The 15887-nt window shown below is 38.6% G+C and overlaps 1 protein-coding gene across 3 annotated transcripts in view; it reads right to left on the reverse strand.

The window, feature by feature from the left end:
* The window catches only part of LOC134665025 (nitric oxide synthase-like protein), a 57725-nt gene that overhangs the window by 16192 nt on the left and 25646 nt on the right, over window positions 1-15887 (reverse strand). For all 3 annotated transcript variants that reach the window (XM_063521798.1, XM_063521797.1, XM_063521795.1), the window contains exon 6: window positions 10682-10863. In XM_063521798.1, coding sequence (XP_063377868.1) covers window positions 10682-10863 — 182 coding nt within the window. The remainder of the gene's footprint in view (window positions 1-10681; window positions 10864-15887) is intronic.

Raw genomic sequence — 15887 nt, forward strand, 5'->3', positions numbered from 1 at the left:
TGTATGGAATCCTCGTACTGTTAGTCTTGCGCCACCTTACCTTATTCATTGATCATATTATAACATTAAAATATTATATAAACATAAAACTATTTTTGGAATTATTACATATTATAATACTCGTACCTAAGGTTACATGAAACAAAATGAATCAAATTTACAATGGTTTTTTTTTTTGTAAATTTGACAGCTGACAGCGTAAGCCGTATAAAGTTTAAATATCTGGGAGACCGAGCTTTGCTCGGAAAACATATACCTACCTAAAAAATCAAAAATGCGCGTTTTCCCAGAGACACCTAGCTAGATCGATTTTTCATCCCAGAAAGTCGCCAAGTCGAGCAAAACAAAGTGGCACGGCCGTAACATCAAATCTCAATAACATTCTATCTAAATAACATTTAATTTGAGCATGTAGTCTAAGAATTAATACACTTTAAAATCCCTTAGTTTTGTCACGGGCACACCCATATAACCATTCCAGTCGCAGAATCATCAAAGTGGTAACTAAATGTCAGATGTGTCGTAACAGAGTCCACACAATGTGTCTAGAATTGTTTCGAAACAAAGTGTCGTCGCCGTGTGTACACTTTTCCGTAACAAGGTGTCGACACATTTGTGTGCACTTTGCGTGCGGTTTGCGACTAAATCTGACAGCAAATTTGTGACAGCAAATGTCAATATAAAATACCTCTTGAAAACCAAGGTTTGTCAAACTACTATTAGTGTCTCGTGTGCTCGTAAGTAATTCTAGTAAGTCATCATGGGCGATGCAAATGATAATAATCGACCAAAACCATATAAACACCCAACACCCGTCAACCTTTTACAGAAAAGTTTTTAAAGAAATGCAATAAGCTACTTAGGTCAGCCAACGAATGCTCCAAAAAGTTGTAGAGGGAAATGCTCGGAACACAATTTTTGACTCTGTAACTTGGTTTGGACAAGTTAGGAGGTGAACATATCAAAAGTCCCCGGCCGTAGCCCTTGAGCGGGGGAAGAGAGGGGGCTTTGAAGGTCCCATTTTCCGGTTTTTCGATTATATCTCGGAAACTATGCATCTTAGCGACATGGCCACTTATACAAAATGCAAGTTAATTTAATTTTTTACAAGTTTATTCAGTCAATTTTTTCGATATGTTGAATAGTTTTTGAGATATCCGCTCTTGAAAGTTTATTTAGGGCTCTCAATTTTATCTTGATATATCTACATCAGTGAAGGTGCAAGGCCGTGTATGGTATCGTTTTCGTATAAATCTGGGTTGCTGAATCCATTTAAGGTATCACATTGACACCATTCCACAAAATAAAAAAATATCTTTTTAGGGTTCCGTACCTCAAAAGCAAAAAACGGAATCCTTATAGGATCACTCGTGCGTCTGTATGTCTGTCTGTCTGAATACACAAAATAGTTCTTTACCTATAGATGACAGGAAAACCTATTAGAAATGTGCAGTCAAGCGCGAGTCGGACTTAATGTACGGAACCCTTAATACGCGAGTCCGACTCGCACTTGGCCGGTTTATTTTAAACTCCTCTTGACGCTTAACCGCTGAATCGATTTCGTTGAAATTTGGTATAGAAATAGTTTGCGTCCCGGAACAGGACATAGGATAGATCTTATAACCAAAATCATCTTTTGAAGGTGTGAAAAGTGGCGTGGAAATTTGTACGGGAAATCAATAACCGCTGAACTGATTTATATTAAATTTGGGATGGTCTACATCTTTGATTTAGTTAAAAATGATAAAAAAAACATGACTTCAAACCTAAACTTAAACAGTATTAACTTCAAGAAGTCAATTCTGAATTCCCCCCTACACCTCATTTCACACCTTTAAAGGATGATTTTTGACATAACTTATTATGTCCTGTCTCGGGACTCAATATATATGTGTAGGTACTAAATTTAAATTAAAACTGTTCAGCAGTTTAAGCGTGAAGAGGAGTTTAAAAGAAAGTATATGTTTTTACTTTGGAATGGTGTCAATGTGATACCATAACTAAATTTGGTACTGCGAATTTATACGAAAACGATACCAAACATGGCCTCGTACCTTTAATGTTGTAGAAGTCAAAATAAAATTGAGAGCCCTAAATTCTTATTACTTGACCAAACTTGTGTAGAAGGAAAAGGAAAAATAAAAGTCTTCGGCAGGAATATAAGACACAGATATAATTTTTTTTTTGCGTTACTATTTCAATCATCAAATATAAACATACCTTGATTATATTATTCTAGTGAGATCCTCACAGATAAACAAAAACATTTACTTAAAAAATTACAAGGTCGAAATGTCACGGAACTTGTGAGAGTAATATGTGAAAAATAAAAACTTTTATGACAAAAAATCTGGACACAATTTAAGAAGCATCCCATTGCGTCGAGGAATCATCTGTATTTTTGCTTGTTTCATTACCTCCTCGCTTCTTTTTTTGTCCTTTGTATTCTGTAGCAATTTGTTAGATCTGAAAATAAAGATAACTTGCGTCGTCACGGATGTCGATTTATAGGTTTTAGGGAGTGCAGAATTCGAAAACGATGATCATTTTATAATCCAAGATGGCGGCTACGTATTTTGTCATAAAAGTCGTCATGAATATCGTTTTATAGGTTTTAGGAAGTGCCGATTTCGAAAATGATGACCAGTTTGGAATCCAAGATGTGTGCCGTGCACTTTGTCATAAAAGTCGTCATGGATATCGTTTTATAGGTTTTAGGGAGTGCAGAATTCGAAAATGATGACCATTTTGGATTCCAAGATGTCTGCCGTGCACTTTGTCATATAAGCCGTCATAGATGTTGGTTTATAGGTGTTAGGAAGAGCAGATTTCGAAAATGATGACCATGACCAACAAAACGACATTGTCGTCTTTTGTCGACTTTTAACATAGTGCATGGCCGCCATTTTGGATTCCAAAATGGTCATCATTTTCGAAATCAGGGCCCCCTAAAACCTATAAAACGACACCCATGACAACTTTTATGACATAGTGCATGACCGCCATTTTGGATTCCAAAATGGTCATCATTTTCGAAATCAGGGCCCCCTAAAACCTATAAAACGACACCCATGACAACTTTTATGACATAGTGCATGGCCGCCATTCTGGATTCCAAAATGGTCATCATTTTCGAAAGCGGGGCCCCCTAAAACCTATAAAACGACATCCATGACGATTTTTATGACATAGTGCATGGCCGCCATCTTGGAATCCAAAATGGTCATTGTTTTCGAAATCTGCGCCCTCTAAAACCTATAAAACGACACCCATGACGACTTTTATGACATAGTGCATGGCCACCATTTTGGAATCCAAAATGGTCATCATTTACTAAATCTGCGCCCCCCAAAACCTATAAAACGATACCCATGACAACTTTTATGACAGTGCATGGCCGCCATTTCAGATTTCAAAATGGTCATCATTTTCTAAATCGGGGCCCCCTAAAACCTATAAAACGATATCCATGACGACTTTTATGACATAGTGCATGGCCGCCATTTTGGAATCGAAAATGGTTATCGTTTTCGAAATCTGCGCCCCCCAAAACCTATAAAACGACACCCATGATGACTTTCATGACATAGTGCATGGCCGCCATTCTGGATTCCAAAATGGTCATCATTTTCGAAAGCGGGGCCCCCTAAAACCTATAAAACGACATCCATGACGATTTTTATGACATAGTGCATGGCCGCCATCTTGGAATCCAAAATGGTCATCGTTTTCGAAATCTGCGCCCCCTAAAACCTATAAAACGACACCCATGACGACTTTTATGACATAGTGCATGGCCGCCATCTTGGAATCCAAAATGGTCATCGTTTTCGAAATCTGCGCCCCCTAAAACCTATAAAACGACACCCATGACGACTTTTATGACATAGTGCATGGCCACCATTTTGGAATCCAAAATGGTCATCATTTTGTAAATCTGCGCCCCCCAAAACCTATAAAACGACATCCATGACGACTTTTATGACATAGTGCATGGCCGCCATTTTGGAATCGAAAATGGTTATCGTTTTCGAAATCTGCGCCCCCCAAAACCTATAAAACGACACCCATGACGACTTTTATGACATAGTGCATGGCCGCGATTTTGGATTTCAAAATGGTCATCATTTTCTAAATCGGGGCCCCCTAAAACCCATAAAACGACATCCATGACGACTTTTATGACATAGTGCATGGCCGCCATTTTGGAATCGAAAATGGTTATCATTTTCGAAATCTCCGCCCCCCAAAACCTATAAAACGACACCCATGACGACTTTTATGACATAGTGCATGGCCGCCATTCTGGATTCCAAAATGGTCATCATTTTCGAAAGCGGGGCCCCCTAAAACCTATAAAACGACATCCATGACGACTTTTATGACATAGTGCATGGCCGCCATCTTAGAATCCAAAATGGTCATCGTTTTCGAAATCTGCGCCCCTTAAAACCTATAAAACGACACCCATGACGACTTTTGTGACATAGTGCATGGCCGCCATTTTGGATTTCAAAATGGTCATCATTTTCTAAATCGGGGCCCCCTAATACCTATAAAACGACATCCATGACGACTTTTATGACATAGCGCATGGCCGCCATCTTGGAATCCAAAATGGTCATCATTTTTGAAATCTGCGCCTCCTAAAACCTATAAAACGACACCCATGACGACTTTTATGGCATAGTGCATGGCCGCCATTTTGGAATCGAAAATGGTTATCGTTTTCGAAATCTGCGCCCCCCAAAACCTATAAAACGACACCCATGATGACTTTCATGACATAGTGCATGGCCGCCATTCTGGATTCCAAAATGGTCATCATTTTCGAAAGCGGGGCCCCCTAAAACCTATAAAACGACATCCATGACGATTTTTATGACATAGTGCATGGCCGCCATCTTGGAATCCTAAATGATCATCGTTTTCGAAATCTGCGCCCCCTAAAACCTATAAAACGACACCCATGACGACTTTTATGACATAGTGCATGGCCGCCATCTTGGAATCCAAAATGGTCATCGTTTTCGAAATCTGCGCCCCCTAAAACCTATAAAACGCCACCCATGACGACTTTTATGACATAGTGCATGGCCACCATTTTGGAATCCAAAATGGTCATCATTTTGTAAATCTGCGCCCCCCAAAACCTATAAAACGACATCCATGACGACTTTTATGACATAGTGCATGGCCGCCATTTTGGAATCGAAAATGGTTATCGTTTTCGAAATCTGCGGCCCCCAAAACCTATAAAACGACACCCATGACGACTTTTATGACATAGTGCATGGCCGCGATTTTGGATTTCAAAATGGTCATCATTTTCTAAATCGGGGCCCCCTAAAACCCATAAAACGACATCCATGACGACTTTTATGACATAGTGCATGGCCGCGATTTTGGATTTCAAAATGGTCATCATTTTCTAAATCGGGGCCCCCTAAAACCCATAAAACGACATCCATGACGACTTTTATGACATAGTGCATGGCCGCCATTTTGGAATCGAAAATGGTTATCATTTTCGAAATCTCCGCCCCCCAAAACCTATAAAACGACACCCATGACAACTTTTATGACATAGTGCATGACCGCCATTTTGGATTCCAAAATGGTCATCATTTTCGAAATCAGGGCCCCCTAAAACCTATAAAACGCCACCCATGACGACTTTTATGACATAGTGCATGGCCACCATTTTGGAATCCAAAATGGTCATCATTTTGTAAATCTGCGCCCCCCAAAACCTATAAAACGACATCCATGACGACTTTTATGACATAGTGCATGGCCGCCATTTTGGAATCGAAAATGGTTATCGTTTTCGAAATCTGCGGCCCCCAAAACCTATAAAACGACACCCATGACGACTTTTATGACATAGTGCATGGCCGCGATTTTGGATTTCAAAATGGTCATCATTTTCTAAATCGGGGCCCCCTAAAACCCATAAAACGACATCCATGACGACTTTTATGACATAGTGCATGGCCGCCATTTTGGAATCGAAAATGGTTATCGTTTTCGAAATCTGCGGCCCCCAAAACCTATAAAACGACACCCATGACGACTTTTATGACATAGTGCATGGCCGCGATTTTGGATTTCAAAATGGTCATCATTTTCTAAATCGGGGCCCCCTAAAACCCATAAAACGACATCCATGACGACTTTTATGACATAGTGCATGGCCGCCATTTTGGAATCGAAAATGGTTATCGTTTTCGAAATCTGCGCCCCCCAAAACCTATAGAACGACACCCATGATGACTTTCATGACATAGTGCATGGCCGCCATTCTGGATTCCAAAATGGTCATCATTTTCGAAAGCGGGGTCCCCTAAAACCTATAAAACGACATCCATGACGATTTTTATGACATAGTGCATGGCCGCCATCTTGGAATCCAAAATGGTCATCGTTTTCGAAATCTGCGCCCCCTAAAACCTATAAAACGACACCCATGACGACTTTTATGACATAGTGTATGGCCGCCATCTTGGAATCCAAAATGGTCATCGTTTTCGAAATCTGCGCCCCCTAAAACCTATAAAACGACACCCATGACGACTTTTATGACATAGTGCATGGCCACCATTTTGGAATCCAAAATGGCCATCATTTTCAAAATTGGGGCCCCCTAAAACGTATAAAACGACATCCATGACGACTTTTATGACACAGTGCATGGCCGCCATTTTGGATTCCAAAATGGTCATCATTTTCGAAATCGGCACTCCCTAAAACCTATAAATCGACACCCATCTCGACTTTTATGACAAAGTGTTTGGCTACCATCTGCATGCAAGACATTTCTATTATTTTTACGTACAAAAATGGCCCCCTGTCAACTTCCAACCGAGATTTAATCGATAATTTATTCGATTAATGTTCAGATTCATTCAAATTCAATCTGTGTTAGGTCGACTAACCTAATCGTGATTAAAATTTGAGGATTAACTTTTTTTATTCCATTAATTAGCGCCACTTGCACCATTCCACTAACCCGGGGTTAACTGGTTAAACCTGGAGTTACCATGGTTACCAGTACAATTTGATACTGGGTTAACGGTTTAACCGCTTAACCCAGGGTTAGTGGGACGGTGCAAGTGGGCCTTAGTCGAATAAACAGTTAATCTATTAAGTCCCATCTCTGACCACGTCATTTTTACACTTTGAGAATATCTGAAAACAAATGAACACAAGGAGCCATTTTGCAAATCGAGTAACTTTGTTATTACTTTTGACAGCGCGTGTCATGTGTCTACACAGAGTCGACACAAAGTCGAAACATTTGCGACTACTTTGTGACTGCAATATTTCTCAGCCTTAAACCATATTTATACATCATAATTAACAAGTTTCGTAGTATGTAAAGCGTTATTTCTATTATCTAAGTATAGTATACGCATCGAAGTACTAAAAATGCATCAAATAATATATTTATGAACACAAGCACTGAGAAGTAAACAATTTCATTTCCGGCTAAACTAAAACAATGTGGTGGCGCGTTGATTATATTACACTTAGTTTATCAAATCACTCGAGCAGTTTAATTCCCCATAATAATTTAAGTCCTATTGTAATATAAATGCAAACAATATATAATTACGTCTTGTAATCCGTTTTAGAGATGGCGTATTAATGTCACTTATTTTTATTTAACTATTTTTCCATCTGACAGTTTCCATTTGACAGGAACAAAATGAACGAATGAACGAATGATTTTGGCATAAAGTAGTCGCAAACTAGTAACAATGTGTGCACACGGCGACCACACTTTATGTCACTTTGTGTCATGTGTCGACCCTTCCCCATTTCTGGTAACTGTGTCGACACGGCGACGACTCTGCGACTGGAATTGTGACCGAAACAGACGGTGTCGACACAAGATGTGTCTACACCGCGTCGTAACGGCGACTGGAAATGGTTGTATGGGCAATCACTCTCAATCAATATTATTTTAAGGTACTTCTAGCATACCCACAAGTTCCAAATTTGAAACGTAATTAGGTTTTAGCTTTTTAAGCCAATAAAAATCTAATAATACTGCAATATTAGTCACGTTCTAAAGATAACTGCATAATTAAGATTGTAATCCTATAGAAATATATGCGATAACAACGTTACCTTTTAGTTCTTACAATTATTAGGGAAAGTAAAGGTACACTAAGATGGACGATGTGAGTATGAATAAAGATGTATTATGATATGTATATACATAGTATCAGTATGGTATGGGTATGATTACCCGAAAAGAAGGACAGCCTACAAAAAGAGATGGGATCCTATCAAAAAGAATTCATGTAAAAAGATGCAAATCTCGCAACGCAGTTCTTCTACTCTACTACAAAAAAGTTTTGGGATGTAATGTGAAACCAAGTCGGTTATTTTAGTCAGTGCCAGGGGGTATTTTTTTAGCAAGTTTTGTTTTAGGAAGATTATGATATTTTTGAGAAATTACTTAACCAACCTACACTTTGAAGATTTTCCCGTAGGGCAGGGACACCCCGTATACCTATGTGTAAAGTAAGGCGGGGTTTTAGGAAGATTATGATATTTTTGAGAAATTACTTAACCAACCTACACTTTGAAGATTTTCCCGTAGGGCAGGGACACCCCGTATACCTATGTGTAAAGTAAGGCGGGGTAAGACTAACTTAGTATATTTTGATCGGGGCAAGACTACCAGTATGAGGATTCCATACAAGTGATAGTCTTATCCCGGTGATAGTCTTACCCCACCTTACCTCATATGTGTTCAAACAATTTTTTGGGTTATTAATTTATGAAGGCAGCATATTCGATTTCTTCAGATTAACTTACACAATAACTTCTTCTCACTGTGCCCCTATTTATTTCTTAGTATCATTTCCTATAAGACCATATACCAGATCATACACCTTGTACCTATCTACATGCAGATACATAATGACACTTTTTAATGAATAGTTTTGTATGTAAAGGCGGACAAGTTTACGAAACTACTCAAAGTATTGTTTTGAAATATGTACATTTTACTAAGAAAGAGAGATTAGTTGCCATTAAAATAAAGGAAAGGAAATTAGTCAAATACGTAGTTTTTAGTGTAACATACTTTCGTAGATTTGTCGTTCGAAACTAAAATTAAAGATGGTAAATATGTCCCATACCACTTCAGTATGGTTGCAGTATATTATTGTAGATTAAAATATACATAAATAATAGTTTTAAGTACCAAAATAAGTTCAGAAAACAATTCCCGTGCCGTGTTTTAATTTTCGTCCTAGTAAAATCTAATTTCCATGGACACACTAATTCCCGTGCCCTGACCAAAATTTAAAATTTAAATAACTTTTATAGTTTTATGAATATTTTTATCCCATAAGAAAATTAATATTTATAATATTTTTTATCAAATTCTCAGCATATTTTTTTTTGTGTAATGTTGGTATTTCAAAATTCCATGGGAATTAGACAAAAATGCTCGTTTGGTGAAATTGACCCAGGTGTTTCTCATATTAAAGTTAAATTAGACTATTGTAAGGAGACCTATAAAATGTCACCCAGTAGATTAGAAAAGTACCTACCTACATTTAAAAAAGCATTATAATAACACTGATTTCATGTCATTATTCATTATATTTACTATTGCCTAATGTTATGAAATTTTCATATTCTTTGATCGTTTCCAATTTTAAGTAACACGAATGCAATGATTTATCACTTTTCAAATTTGTACACATTAATTAGCACACTTTGCGGCCAGCAAGTCATGCGCAGTCATAAAAACCGAATAAGGTGTGAATTATACCTATAAACTATTAATTGTTTCATGGGAGTCATATCCAAATAGGTATAATTCTCAATAGTTAACCAAAACGATCACACGAAATTATGTTTATATGCCAGTTCTTAAACATGTGCATAATGTTATTTTGTTTACAGCTGGCCCAGTTCTCAAGACTGCAAGGACAACCTTAATGACAGGTTTATGGTCTTAAAACAGTGCATCATCTTCCTCGCGTTATCACGGGTCATGGGAGCCTGGAATCCGCTTGGCAACATATCCCAAGAATTGACGCAGGCTCTAGTTTTTACGAAAGCGACTGCCATCTGACCTTCCAACCCAGAGGGCAAACTAGGCCTTATTAGGGTTTCTCAAGATATTTTCCTTCACCGAAAAGCGACTGGTAAATATTAAATGGTTTTAAAACAGTGCGATGGTTGAAATTAAGTGAAACCGCGGATTCTTTTGTTTTTACTAGCGAGGCCATTTCGAGGCCTGCATAATAGACGGATATACGGATATTTAGATTCCGGATTGTGAAGAACAAATAAATGGTGAATGTTACGTATTTCTTGTATTCTCGCGTCATCGTTATAATGGTTAAACATAATCAACAATTGACTTCGCGTTAGTCAACAATTTGTCTTGATAATATTATTTTTCTCTAAAAAGTTTTAGCAAATCACTCTAGGGACTGGTACTAGTATAGAAATAGGATCGAATTGTGAGAAATTACTTAAGTACTTACATCGACAGTGATACATTATATTGTCTTTTTTACCGACAGCTAACACGTACACATTAGAAAAAAACTTATTCATGATGATCGTATACGGAAGTAGTCATACAAACTTGTTACTAACGAAACGTTTTCAAATACTAACAAACTTAAAATTAATTTCTTACCGTAGCCGGTTTTCATTGTCGAGATGTTTGATGAAGCTCTCAGAAGCGGTGTGGTGGTCGACGATGGTGGCATTATGCTGCTGGAAACTGTGTAACACGGCCACGTTCACTTCCACTAGAGCCTTATCTTTCCATAAGGTCACGGGCGTTCTGGTGTCACATCCCATTTTCTGGGCCACTATCTGATAGAAAAAAATACTTTTATTACATTTTTATTGCGGTCTGGAATAAGGCATATTAGCGATATAATAGCTAAATATGTGAAAGAAAGAAAGAAAATTTGCTCGGAAAACATATATAAACTCAAAAATGCGCGTTTTCCCAGAGATAAGACCTAGCTTTATCGCCCCCGAAAACCCCCATATAGCAAATTTCTTCGAAATCGTTAGAGCCGTATCGATATCCCCGAAATATATACCTATATAAATAAACAAGACTTGCTCGTTTAAAGATTTGTCCAAAAAAATTAGCGTTCCTTTAAAACATTTTTTTTAATGTAGCATGATCACCACTATCACCAGCATATTATATGTTCCACTGCTACTTGAGTCGCTAATCTCTCACAAGAGGCTTAAATTCTCACGCACAATGTTCAAAATATGGGGTGTATTTATACACAATGTTGAACAGACAATTACAGTAACCAGAGTTTGAGTAGTTTACTTTTAAAATATTCAATTATATTTTTTTCCATTTTGTTTTCTAACTGTCAATGAGTATTCACAACGATGGTATACCTAATTGCGTAAAATTAAGTTTTAAATAGGTATACCTCCGACGATGGCGACGTTTAGTCCCGTCGTTGTGAATAATTATAAGGAGTAAAAATCACGAAAGTTAAAATCAGTGTGTACATAGTTTAAAAATCTATAGTAAAATCACAGTTTTTTATTGTGATATATTTTATGTAAGCTTGTTTCCATACTTTTGGCCTGGAGTGTATGCAATTAAGTTTTCTCGAAATATTTTCCTTTACCGAACGGAGATAGTTAAATATGAAATAATATTTTGAGCATAAGTTTTGAGAAACTCATTAGAGTAGGAGGCGGGGTTCAAACTCAGGAGCTTTTGAAACCGCAAGCTTAGTTGGGCCCCTGTTTCACCACGCTGGCAAAATCACCTGAATTGACAATTCATCCTGTATTGCTGGTCCAACTAGTAAACATTAACGCTCTGTATCCCTGTCTTAGCAACCCAGAAATTGTCAGTGTCAGCCAAAAATTGTCCAATTAGTGAAATACTCGTTATCTAATAATTATTTATGTAAAATAAAAAGTTAACTTAACTTTGCTTTGTTTTTATTTTCCCAAAATTTTCCAAGTTCGGAAAATGAGTATGCTATTAACAATATTCCAGTAAGCCACGAAACTGATATAACCTTTGGCGTCCCGCAGGGAAGCGTACTTGGTCCCACACTGTTCTTAATTTATATCAATGACTTGACTAACCTTAAAATTAAACATGGACACATAACATTGTCTCTTACGCTGATGATACTGCCCTAGTTTTCGAAGGTCGATCTTGGAAATCAGTTTTTGAAACTGCAGAGGCTGAGCTGAATAGGGTGGCCACCTGGCTAACGCAGCGTCTTACGTAGGCGAACAACGCGCGAACGCGGCGCGGTGCGGCGCGGCGGCGGCGCGGCGCGGCGCGGCGCGGCGAGGAAGAAACAAAACGTTGATACGTATAGGTGTGTCCTATTCACACAGCGAAGCGGCGCGGCGCGGCGCGGCGAGGCGAGGAAGAAACAAAAGTTGATACGTATAGGTGTGTCCTACTCACACAGCGAAGCGGCGCGGCGCGGCGCGGTGAGGAAGAAACAAAACGTTGATACGTATAGGTGTGTCCTACTCGCACAGCGAAGCGGCGCGGCGCGGCGGCCTTGTCCGGCTTGGGAGACACTCCCGACCGCCTTGGCCGCACACAGACACGGTTTATTAGAAAATTCGTATTTAAATTATGAGTAAACTATGTCTTTTTATGCAAGTAAGTGCAGCGTTCTTCGTTGTCTGAAATTTTGGTTTACTGGCATTTTGATTTGGCACCGCCTTCAAAAACTAAGTACACAATTACCCCGGTAGTTATTAATTTGCTTATTATTAGGTATTAATTACGTTTTGGCAGAAATTGGCTTTACGACGGGATAGGGACTATCCTTTGATAGGGGTGGGATCTGGGTATATAAAAAAATATTTTGTGCTTTTCAGCGGGTTGGGTTTTTGAAAGTACCTCAAAAGGAAAAACGGAACCCTTATAGGATCACTCGTGCGTCTGTCTGTCACAGCCTATTTTGTCGGAAACTATGTATATGTTTTTTTATAATTTTAAAATACATAGGTTCGAAAATATTTAAGATAATAGCCAAATAATGACCATTCCCCCTCTTTATCTCCAAAACTAACTAGGTCTAAAATTTTGAAAAAAAAATATATACAAAATAGTTCTTTACCTATAGATGCCAGGAAAATCTATTAAAAATGTGAAGTCAAGCGTGAGTCGGAATTATGTACGGAACCCTAGAAACGCGAGTCTGACTCGCACTTAGCCGGTTTTTTTAAAGAAATTATATTAAGTTATTTTGCTTTTATGTTTGTTTATTTAAATTGATTTATTTATTTTTTTACTTTTTTATTTCGTTTTATTTATTTTTGTTTCATTATGACGATCGGTTGATCTTGCTGCGCACACGTAATATAGGGACACACTCCCACTTCCACCCACTCGCACTCGCACTCCCACTCCCTCTCCCACTCTAAATCCCACTGAAAACCGCATCAAAAACACGGACAAACATACATACATACATACATACAGGTCAAACTGAGAACCTCCTTTTTTTAAGGCGGTTAAAAACAAAAGTAGTTGCTCTTTTCTGTGAGCTGTAGACTTCGCAATTAGCTTAAAAAAAATTAAAATAATTACTTTGCCGAATCTCTATTACAGCGAACTCAGAATAGTCGTAAGTGCCATAGACGCTACTGGAGTTAAGTCTTTTATCCCAATTTCCGCGAATTTGGATATTTTTTAGTTTTGTGCCTATAGAATACAGGAAAAACCTATAAAGAAATCAAACGGGAGTTGATTAATCAAATCAAAGCCGTAAATTCTATATACGCCACGCCTCTAGCCGCGTCATACTCGCGTCTAAAAATCAAATGGATTGATCGCGCCAGATCCGCGCCGCGCCTCGCCGCCGCCGCGCCGCTTCGCCATCGCGTTAAAATCGCTCACCTAGGACACTTCCATATGCAACAACGGTTTGTTTTTTCCGTGCCGCGTCTCGCCGCGTCGCCGCCGCGCCGCGCCGCGCCGCGCCGCCCGACATTCGCGTGCAAATCGCGCCGCGCCGCGTTCGCAACGAGATCGCTTACGTAGGACACTTCTATGGGCATCAAAGGATTGATTTAGCCGCACCGCGCCGCACCGCGCCGCGCCGCGCCGCTTTCGCGTGTTGATCGCCTACGTAAGACGTAGCGTAGAAGTAACCTCCTAACGCTTAATGTCAATAAAACTAATTACATATGCTTTAGTAAATATAACAGTCATCAACCGAAAGTTAATCTCAAACTGACAATACACACATGTCTCCAACACGATAGTCAATGTGAATGCAAAGCAATAGAGAAGGTTAGTTCTACTAAATACCTAGGTATAATGTTAGATCAGGGTCTGTCGTGGAATATACACATTGAGTATGTCAATACTAGAATAATAAAATTAATTTGGTTATTTAAAATACTCAGACACATCGCTCACAAAAAACTCCTCAATCAACTGTATATTACAATAGCACAATCTGTTATGGACTATGGTTTATTGTATTAATGTCTGGGGAGGGGCAATAAAAAGTAAGTTTATAGAAGTTGAAAGAGCGCAGCGCTGCCTGTTGAAAATTATGTATTTTAAGCCGTTCAGATTTTCAACTAGCGAACTTTATGAAATTAGTGACCAATTGTCAATGAGAAAATTGTATGTGCTAAGCGCCAGAGATGGGCATTTCGTAATTGATTCCTGATTCCACGATTACTTGAAATTACTTTGTAATCAGATTACCGATTCCCAGATTACTTTGTAATCTACAATACCAAATTAGTACAATTCCATTTGAGGAATCAGGAATCAGTTTTTCTAATATTACAATTCCTAGTAATTGGAATCAATGTCGATTCCTCATTACAGGAATGCATTACTTGATTCCTTTCAGATTACATTTCGTACTTCTACTATCAAAAGTACATTTCGATAGTAGATATGTATAGATATTGTTGATGTTGGCTGACTAGATATAAATGCACCTTATTTGAATCAGGTGAGCAGATTTCGAAAATGATGACAGTTTTGGAATCCAACATGTCTGCCGTGCACTTTGACATAAAAGTCGTCATGGGTGTCGTTTTATAGGTTTCAGGGAGTGCAGAATTCGAAAATGATGACAGTTTTGGAATCCGACATGTCTGCCGTGCACTTTGACATAAAAGTCGTCATGGGTGTCGTTTTATAGGTTTCAGGGAGAGCAGAATTCGAAAATGATGACAGTTTTTGAATCTGACATGTCTGCCATGCACTTTGACATAAAAGTCGTCATGGGTGTCGTTTTATAGGTTTCAAGGAGTGCAAAATTGGAAAATGATGACAGTTTTGGAATCCGACATGTCTGTCGTGCACTTTGACATAAAAGTCGTCATGGGTGTCGTTTTATAGGTTTCAGGGAGTGCCGGTTTCGAAAATGATGACAGTTTTGGAATCCGACATGTCTGCCGTGCACTTTGACATAAAAGTCGTCATGGGTGTCGTTTTATAGGTTTCAGGGAGTGCCGGTTTCGAAAATGACGACAGTTTTGGAATCCGACATGTCTGCCATGCACTTTGACATAAAAGTCGTCATGGGTGTCGTTTTATAGGTTTCAGGGAGTGCAGAATTAGAAAATGATGACAGTTTTGGAATCCGACATGTCTGCCGTGCACTTTGACATAAAAGTCGTCATGGGTGTCGTTTTATAGGTTTTAGGGAGTGCAGAATTCGAAAATGATGACAGTTTTGGAATCCAACATGTCTGCCGTGCACTTTGACATAAAAGTCGTCATGGGTGTCGTTTTATAGGTTTCAGGGAGTGCAGAATTCGAAAATGATGACAGTTTTGGAATCCGACATGTCTGCCGTGCACTTTGACATAAAAGTCGTCATGGGTGTCGTTTTATAGTTTTC

The sequence above is a fragment of the Cydia fagiglandana genome, chromosome 6 (assembly GCF_963556715.1).
Source record: "Cydia fagiglandana chromosome 6, ilCydFagi1.1, whole genome shotgun sequence".
In the NCBI taxonomy this organism is placed as follows: Eukaryota; Metazoa; Arthropoda; class Insecta; order Lepidoptera; family Tortricidae; genus Cydia; species Cydia fagiglandana.